At 39.5% G+C, this 10,134-nt stretch overlaps 1 protein-coding gene across 2 annotated transcripts in view; it reads right to left on the reverse strand.

Moving 5' to 3' along the window:
- Nucleotides 1-1,644, reverse strand: part of robo2 (roundabout, axon guidance receptor, homolog 2 (Drosophila)) — a 261,243-nt gene extending 259,599 nt beyond the window's left edge. Inside the window, exon 1 of one of the 2 annotated variants that reach the window (XM_085430533.1) lies at nt 1,050-1,644. In XM_085430533.1, coding sequence (XP_085286659.1) covers nt 1,050-1,173 — 124 coding nt within the window. In that variant the 5' untranslated portion in view covers nt 1,174-1,644. The remainder of the gene's footprint in view (nt 1-1,049) is intronic. The other variant, XM_085430534.1, reaches the window with a different exon arrangement.
- Between the last annotated feature and the right edge of the window lie 8,490 nt (nt 1,645-10,134).

The following is a 10,134-nucleotide window of genomic DNA, read 5'->3' on the forward strand; positions in this document are numbered from 1 at the left end:
AAATTCTTTCATTACCTAATATTCTTTTAAAAATGTGTATTAGTGACCTGAAAGCTTGGTCCAAGTCATTAATTTAGAACTGCTGGGTGCTAATGATGCATCTCAGTGAGAAGTTCATGTACAAGGTGGGTGTGAAAGAGCTGGATTTCAAGAAATTTTAAGTGGAGAGTGGGTGAGGCAGAAAAAGAGCAAAGTAACAAGGAATCATTACATAGATCACAGTGGTGACACTGCCTCTTTGAAGACACACACCCACTGAGCATGAGCCTTGAGTGCTAACAATGCCGATAGGCTGCAGGGAGCATCTCTCAGCCTTCTCGCTGAGCACTAGCACTAAGATTAGAGGTTCCTTTAATCCGACAAAGGGGATTAAATGCTACAAGAGAGGCGAGAGGACCGCTCCCACGGAGGGGCTGAGATGAATTATTTACACCTCCCCTCAAGACTAGTGATCTAAGTCTTTAAACCAAAAATCACAGTTCTAAGACACCGGTGGCATGTCCTGCCAACCAAACATTCCAGGGTGCAAAGATAAATGTGATCTCACGCAACACACCTTCGCCACACGGAGACAGAAGGGTGTGCGTGTATGTGAAGGGATTTCAAGCTAGATCTTTAAAAATCTAAAAGATCACAGGTAGACAGTTAAAATAACATCCCATCTATGAAAAATGTTAACCTCTGTGTTGGACAGCGATTCAATGGCTAGCTCTGAAAAGTTGGGAGCTACCATTCTGTGGTTGTAAGCGGTCATCACTTTGTGCTGTGTTAAAAAAAAAGGGTAAACTTTCTTTGCACACACTTCTACCAGAGTGTGTTATTGCAAAAGAAGCATGACAGTTAAATCCACAGTTGTATTATTCCAAATGTGTTTAAAGGCAACGTCAGTCTGTGATGAGATTTTAACACTATCCCACACAAGATCACAGTCAAATGTCCAATGTCTCATTTATAAAATATCCTGGTACAGGTCAGTTCAATGACACTACTCCAATTTTCCAATTAATAATCAAAATAAATCGAAATCACGGTTGCCCATCATGACTTACCCCCCTTGTTCCATCTGCCTTTAGTCCTTGCCTGATAGGTGAGTTCGGGGCAGCCAGACAGCACCAAGAGAAAAACAAACAAGTTCAAAACAGAAAGAAATCCAGACTTTGCCCTGGAAAACATGTCCAAGAGTTGCTGGCAGCCGAGTCACTTTCACATGGCTGTGTTTCCTCCTAGAGCGGCGCGGCTGTGGCGCATGGTAACCCACGCGTGGGCTGTCATCATCAGTCACGCTGGTGTCAGCAGTGGGTCTCTAGTCCTACCATGCTGCTGTGTGATGCCCCGGCTGGGTGCTGGTCTTCACTGACGCTGGAGATCCGAGTGAAGCCACATCTCTCCCTTCTGTAAGCTCTGCCTGATCAGAGCGCGCGGGAACCAAAGGGGAACACACAGCTTGCCATGCGACGGCACGGCTCAGCTACGCTCGGCTCAGTGCATAGGAACTCGCTCTCACTCAAGCTTGCTCACACACTCTCACACACACATACACTCCCTCTCTCTCCGTCTCTCTCACGCTCACTGCTGCCACCACTATCGATGCTGATGCTGCTGCTGGAGCTGCTGCTGAATTATTTCCTGCTCTCCTCACTCTGGGTTTCACGAGGAATTCATTCCTCTGAGCTCTGTCTTTGGCTTAGAGCTTCACATTGTAGAGAAAACAAGAGGTAGGAGCACAATCCACCTTCAGCGCTGTGGCAAGGAGTTTCCGTGGGTGTGTTTGACTGAGGCTGTCTGATACCGTAAACAGCACACAGGAGCATGGTGAGAAAAGGTGACAGAAGAGGAACAAGGTCCATATTTGTTGAGATGCAGGGAATTTGCATGGAGACTGTTTCTCCGTTGAGAATGTAAAGGTCTAGGGATCTAAAGGGCAAAAGGAGCAAGAAGAACAGATAGAAAAGAGGAGGGATCACCAAGGAGCACTCTGGTAGGGAATTTGTAGGGATTTCACCTCTTGTCCCACCCCTTTAGTGACAGCTCTTCAGAAAAGCTGTGACAGACATCCCGGAAACATTGCTGATGAAGTCAAACTAAATCTTTCAATCAATCTGAAACCTAAGCAGCTACATTTTTATTCTTATTTGTTGCAATGCTTACATTTTTTTTGGGTTGAAATATTTAAAACTAAGTAGCAAAAGTGACACCTCCAAAGCGTACGGTCAGCCCCATCAACAGTCCGAAACACAAAAATATTTTGATTCAGTGTTGCATAAAACTGAAAAAAGCAGCAAGCCCAAACCTGAGGACATTTGCCATTTTCTCTTCACAAACAGCTAATAAAGATTAAGTGACTGGATTGTCTTTTTATTGACTGGGCAAACAGCTGATCACATCAGCTTTAGACTCCATAGGCCCAAAAACTACAACTTACACTTGATGATTTTAGCGATTTTGCTCACTGAGATAAAGAAACTAGTTTCTGTATTCTACAGTATAGCTTTTAACAATTAAGTTAAAAGAATTGTAAAAACCGCAGGTCCTCCAGTACGTGCCTAAATTAAGCAGACACACAGATAAAAACAAAAATACAAAATCTTAAGTAGATAAACAGATTATTCTGAATATTTGGTAGTGTGTAGCTGATCAAGATATTAGATATCTCAAAGCTCCAAGGTCAGTATGCTTCCAAGTTCATAAAACAAGTACTTCACAAGTGGGGAGTGAGAACAGGCTGTCGTACACACACCATGGCTTTAATGTCCTAATTACAGCTTCTGAGGAAACCCATGATCAAGTCCATAATTTTTTTTATACACAGCCCAAATTAACATTCTGAATCTGCACACAGTCTTTAATGGTTTACCCTCTCCTTTTCCCATTTCTTCACGCTATCTCGCTTTCTCTTCATAACAACCTGCAACAACACGAAGAACTATAATTAAGCTCCCTGCACATGAGAAAAGAGATGACACCAGCAGGAGCATGTGTTTGTAACATCTCGTTACAATGTTGGCAATACACATTTCCAATGAGAAATAAACAAGTGCAATGTTTGTCTCTCTACGGGCTATTAGACAATAACTAAAGTACATCATTTAAAGTACGACAGTCTCCTGTTAATTGAGATATAAAATTACAAAAGCAAATCGGGACTAGAAAAGGCAAACTCAAACTGTAATACCACAATAAATCTAGTTGCATGTCTACGCTTCTAAGCAGTACTTTTTCATCAAATGCCTGGAGCTTTTTTTGTTAAGCAGTAATACTCAGAGATTATTCTTTTTACACATAAAAAGCCTGGGATGGTTCCTTGGGCTCCAAATTTAAATGAAGCTGGCAAGCCTAAGCAACAAGTAACTCCGATGCCAGCGGTTAGTGGAGGACAACCTGAAAACACATGAAGGATGTGGTATGGCTTGTGCTAAATAGAAAGTGGTCTACACTGACAACTTGTTAGAGATTGTGTCACATGGCTTTGCTGCTTTTAACCCAAGGCTGGATAGCAAGAACCTTGAAAACTCTGACTGTCACTTTTAAGGCTATAATTACAGCTCTCATTCCCATACTAAGCAAAGGATTCATCACACTACAACAAAGACGAGGAGTCTTTTTTCCCCTATTTTTAAATATTTATAAAACCAAGGCTTCTGCCCATCACAATCCCTTTTAAACACAGCAAAGTGACACAACCACACAAGAAATTTGACAAAGACTTTAAACTACGTGAGAAAGTGCTGAATGCAAACTTCACAGGAAAATAACTCAAGACAAACTGTGCATGCCTTCAGAACCCAAAAAGGTGGGGTCTGCGCAATCTGTTGTCACACAGATACAAATTTGAGTACCTGAACAATATGATCACAATGTGTTCATTACAACTAATCACTGAAAGTAGTTTTTGTTTCATTCACTTTTAGGTGCTTTATCACATTAGCACAAGAAAGACGAGGAAAGAAAGAGATGGGATAAGTGGGATGAGAGTGGAACCTGTGCAGTGTGTAATAGCCAAAGCAGGAAAAAAATTAAGTGTGAAAGTATTGTTGAATTGGGTAGTGTCCCCAAAACGGTCCTCACTACTGTGAAAGAAGTAAAGAGTTGTAGAGTGGAGTGAAGGAGAGGATGTGGGAACCCCAACGTCCATACTGGTAAGTCTAACAGCTTATCACCCCCAGACAAGAGCCCCCTGGATAAATGTGGTCAAGCAGGAAAGGAACCCAGCTTCAGCAGTGATGGGGTGCAGGACAGCGATAAGGACAAAGCTCTACTGGGCGAAATGGGGGAGCAAAGCAAGGGGCCCCAGGCTGAGAAACTCAGCCAACAGCAATGCTCATTCCAGCTCTTGCTGGCTAAACCTCTTAAAAAATTTACACACCGGCATTCACCATACTCAGCAAATATAGGTGACAGCACGCATGTGGTCATGTGTCTCAAGTGTAACTGTGCATGTGTGCATATTTGATTGCACATTTTATTACTCCAAGAATGTGGTAGGTGAGTGTGGAGCAGAAATAGCTGAAGTGGGGACAGGGAGGAGGACAGAGGAAACGAGTGAGACAGAGAGCGAGAAACTGTCTTTGTGATGTTTATTTTCAGAGCTGGCCTTGTGAAAAACACACCATGAAATTTGCTTTTTCACAGGAAGTGACAGACCAAGCAACATGAATTGATCCCCTGATGGAGATCTGGCTCTTTGTGTAGTCATTTTCTTCTCTGCGCATCTGCCTGCCCAGATACTGGATAATCTACTCGCTCCCGGCATTCCTAATCCAGCCATCCATCCCCATTCACTCCACCCATGTGTGTCCCAGCACAAAACAGGGGTGTAGTTTGGAAGTCTATAATGGAAGAGATTTTGTTGTTTTCCTCTCTTGAAACGCAGCACTAAAATTATTATTTCCCCTGCACTGCTAACTTCTGGGAAATGATCAACATTGTAATTATAATTCGCTAGAATCAGAGCAACAACAATCAAATAATCAGTGGTAGAGCTGTTCTTCTTTGAGCAGCTGAATGTTGCCCTTTCCCTAATTTTTAAATTCAACTGTACTGAGATAGCAAAGCTGAGAAAGTCATGCCACTCTCTTTTTGTTAATATTTTCACTAAAACGTATAGATTATGGTCAACAAATCACCATACTTGAATAAAGCAATAATCTCAGTATCGCTCCTGGCAACAAAATGATAAAGATCATAAGCTGATTATGGCTCTGCCAGCCAATTCAAATAAGTAAACAAGCTAGACTAGAAAAGTGGAGTGCTTCTAAAAAACGATTAGCAAATATATTTGCAATGCACATATGTATGAGCCTGGCTGGTCTGGCTGATGACTTATCAGCGTAAAAATTATAAATGCAAGGGCACAGTGTCTAACAAGACTAGATATTGTAGTTTAATTTTAATTAAAGGTCATGCTAATTCTTAATCACAAAATTACACAAACAATTATCCCTATACAATAAAGTGCTTTATAGTAATATCAATTCAGTAAAAATCAAACAGTCACTTTTCCCTTCAAGCCCAATGTAGATTTAATAATCTGTAATCTAATCACTGTGTTCCCTGCCTTCATAACATATTGTACTTGATGGCTCTTCAATCAATTTCCTAGTACATATGTACATATGGCATCCGTATGAAAATTTTATGTGTAAAAAGTGCCTGGTCCTGTTATAATGCACGTGAAAACAGCAGCTGAAGACAAAAGTGTAGCTCAAGCTAAAGGCGCAATTACACTGGGAATAAATTCCTTTACAATCAATCCTTTATGCCGCATAAACTTGTGCACAGAATGTGTCTATGAATGGTCCTGCAAGTCAAAGAACAGAGAGGTAATAAGAATCAGAATGAGTTAGTGATGGCTGTCATAAAATATGGCAGAGACTTCTATTTACAACCTGTAATAAAACTGCCTCTGCTGCGATTTATGGAAATGCTTGCCCTACAGAGCCAAACCCTTTTTTCCAAGGGCATGTTAATACCCTACGCTGTGCATTTTGAATATATTGGCAGATGGACATTCTGTCTAATAGAGCATTGCAAACTGGAAAGCAGGCGCTAAAAAAAGCAACAGCTCCATGCTTGTATGGAACACTGGTGGCAGCGTGACTCGAAAATGCAGCTGAGACCAACCCAAACTGCTGCCTCGTGCTCAGGTCTTCCTTTGTTTTCTCATCCTCAATTAAAAAACACAATCAAGTATTAATGCAGTGTTATCCTCAATCGGCCTATACTGGGGGAAAGAAAAGCTGATTTTGAATAATGGGCAAAAAAGTTGGCATGCATCTTAGTGTTAGTAGAAGGTGGGGACATATTAAAAATATCTTCTGTTGCAGTCCAAGAGAAACAACTTTGGACTGACCGGTTAACAAAACACATAACTTACGGTGCACTCAACCCTAACTTTATTTTAGATTAAGTTAATTGTCATTGAAATAACCTGCACAACAGGTGGTTGTAAGGTTTTGTCTGCCACTGGGACATTATTGTTCTGATACTTTTTAAACATATCAGATTTTTATGGGTAGTAATAAAACCCTTTGCATAACATTTTTATGAAGCTAAGCTGACTTTCTGAATTTAACAGCAAGTGAGTCATATTCTTTATTAAATTAATTTTAAAAAGAGCTGTCTTTATCTTTAACTGCAACAGCAGATAAATTCACATTTATTTAATATAGGAATTATTAGCTAAAACTGCTTTGGTATTGGTGTTTTTGCTCTCTCTTATATGCGCATCGTTAACAAGGACCATTGCATTTATTTTTTTACACTTTGACAGAAACAACCTTAATGGCAATTAAAAATGTCTGTAACATCTGTATTAATATCTGTAATCCAACAAAAGGTGGAAACTGGAAACACATTTTCAACAAGTGAATTTGTACAGATTGATTTTAATGCTAATACAAAGTCATAAGAATAATGATACTGCTACAACTGCTTTATACTTAACAAAATCTATTTTCATGTGATGAAGAAAATACATCATAACCGAAAAAGCATGCATTAAATTCATATCCATCAGCTTTGTTAGTCAACAGTATCAAAGTAAAAATCTAAATAATTTGTACCCCGCATTAATCCACTGGGGCAACAAAAAAGTTGGCAACAATTACAAAACTGTAACGGCATGAATCAGTCTATCGGTGCTTTGTTCTCCACTAGCAGGACAGACTATTGTACATGTGGTCAAGTCTCCTATCTCCACTCACCTGATCAATGGTCTCATTGTTGAAGGTCACAAGCTCCTCAGACCAACAGCACTGTGCACTCTATATCACACAATCAATTTAATAACATGTTTCAACAATCTTGTTCTCAACGGTTTTTCTCTCCTTCTCTGTCTCTTTCTCTGCCTCACTCATATTTCAAATCGCTATATCCTCTTACAGCTCAACACAGCATTTCAGCTTGTTTTTTTTTTGTTGGTTTTTTTGTTGAGTGGGCCCATTAGCAGTATGTCACATGAGTACTTTGCAATTACTCGCTTGTTCACAACAAAGTCCTGCAAGATAGTGACACAATGACGCTATTAGAATGGCATAAAGACAATGGTGGCACAGAGTGTAACAAATAAAAAACAAATAATGTAGAATAAATAAATCCCACCACTGTTGCATTGCTGCAAAGTTCCAATAATGGTAAATGTAGTTTATGTAGAGATGTCAAGTGTTATAATTTTTTAGAATAAATCTAAAACTCAACAAAATATGACCTACAATTATTTCTTTTACTGTAACAAACTCCTCAACTAAACTATTTTTGCTTGCCATAACTGAAAGCTTAGAGCGTATGCTGCCTTATGTGAGAAAAATAGACAAAGTTAAGTCAAAACTGTAAAGCACCAATTTAGGTAAAATTAAGACATTTTATCACCAGGTGATATCATCAAGGTGGTGATTATCATAGACATGTTAATCTAGGCGCAATTAAAAACAAAACGGCATCTTGATACAGTAAATGCTTCTTTTAAAAGTGCTGACAAGAAGATGCGAGTTGCAATCTTGTTTAGGTTGTCTTCACACCAACTGCAAACTTGTACCTTTTTCCCATGCTTTGGTTTCCAGTCACACAGAGAAAGCGTCAAGCGACACCAAGCGAAGCAAAATACATCAATAAAACCACATGAGCATGTTTTGGTGCTCTGGGGCAAGACTCTGGGGCAAAAGCTGCCATCAGACTACTGGAATTTTTAAATTTAAGCATGGCTCTGGGTTTTTTGTTCAAGTGATTTCCTGTTTTATTTTGTACCCCTGGTCTCTCAGGTTCTTGTCACTCTTAGATTTTCTTCCTTTCCAGCTGTTTGCCCTCTCCTCACCAGTTTCACCTGTGTCTAATTTCTCCTACCCGTTTCTAGTTAGCCAATTTGTCTTCTCAGTGTATATCTAATGTCCTTCCCCTCCCACTTGCCAGACTGCCTTTTTCAATTTCAACCTTTGATTCAGTTTCATAATTCATATTCATCTTGCCCTTTTCCCTTGTCAAAATTCTCTTTCCCTCATATGTGCATCATCACCAGTGTTTGTAGTTTTCCTAGTGAATGTTCTGTGCTACCTCGTGCAAACTGCAATTTCTTCGTGTATAACCTTTTGCTTGTTTCTGGTCTCTGCCGTGTCTGGTACCTTGCTGGACGTGTTTGATGTAATAAACACTTGTGCATGCACTGCCTGCCTGGATTAAAAGACCAGCATTTTGGATATCTGTCCCAACTGGTGGTTTGCATTTGAGTTCTCTCCTGCTGTGGTTTTGTTACACCTATGCTGCATTATAATTATAGTCTAATGCTAGATGGAGCTGTATAGTTCTGCTAAACTAACCTGCACAGTTTAGCACCACAGATCAATACATAACTAGTTTGCCAGCTTTAACTATTTCCAAGAGTAAAATTGAGTTGAGTTACATATGGCATTATCACAATAATGTTGTCTCCCAGGCTCTATATTATAGAGCTATAAGTCTCATTGGCTATTGAACTACTTTATCATTTAAATTACAGTAACTAATAAAGGCAGAAATACAGAAAACGCTTATCTTTTTTAAATTTTTGTGACAATTGTTAATTTAGGTAATGGTTTCCAGGAAAGTGTGAAAAGAGTGATAATATTAATATCTCAGTAAGCATCATGGTGAACTGGTACTTGACCCTGCAGAAAACTAAACGTTAAGTAGTCATGAAAATCAAGAGAAGATAAAGGTTACCTTCAGCTTCGATTATAGCTTTTTCTTTTTATTTATTAGGGATGACATTTTACTTTAAGCAGAACACAATTTTAATTATTAGTACTTGCCCATTCAGAATTATGAATACCTAAATAACTGCTTCTGACCCTTTCCAGATTAAAACATTACATCTTTTGCCCTCTGTGAAAGTTTTAATATTCATGTGGGGATTTTTATCATTTTACTGCATACAGAAACACAGTACTTCTACTCATACTGCCTATCATATAGTTGTAGAGAGGAACCATAATAGGTAATGTTATGGAAAGGTGAGAAATGGGCTGCACTGAAGTCACTGTGCCAGCAGACATAAATCATTAGCTCAGTTCTGCTTCGGGCTGATGCACTGTCTCATTCATTTGAATACTGTACATTTGCAGACTATTAGACTGGTAGCCAATTGATCATCGGGTGTATACAGTCCATGGGCTTGTTTGCTCTAAGAATATAAAGTAACTGTGTGGGGGTTATTTATTATCAAATACAAAATAACTGTGGCAGAAATGCCAAAAGGTGGTTTGGGATCATGGAAAGAAGCTCTCATTATAAAAATACACACCCAAAGCTTTGTCAGAGTGCTATTTAGTCAGATGGATGGAGTAAGAACCCCTGTCTCTCTGAATAACTTTCTTGAGGTTTTTACAAAATGAGTTTGCCCGCAACAGGCACAGGAGTAAGAAAGACTGCCAATAGATTGAAAGCTATACACATCCATTACCCCATATCATCACCAACAATCACATCATCTCACAGAGACTTCCAGGTAGATGTGAGGCACCTCAGGCTTTATTTGAGCTGCCAACCCAGCAACCATACAGTCACCGAAGCCTACAGCTCATCCTTCCGTTTGATCACTGCAAATTGAATGAGTATAATCAGCCAGTCAATATGAAATTTATCTCCCTATCCTGTTTAAATGATGAC

The sequence above is a fragment of the Copadichromis virginalis genome, linkage group LG14 (genome assembly GCF_057382275.1).
Source record: "Copadichromis virginalis isolate Kocher_CV1m ecotype Utaka linkage group LG14, C_Virginalis_male_GT1.1, whole genome shotgun sequence".
In the NCBI taxonomy this organism is placed as follows: domain Eukaryota; kingdom Metazoa; phylum Chordata; class Actinopteri; order Cichliformes; family Cichlidae; genus Copadichromis; species Copadichromis virginalis.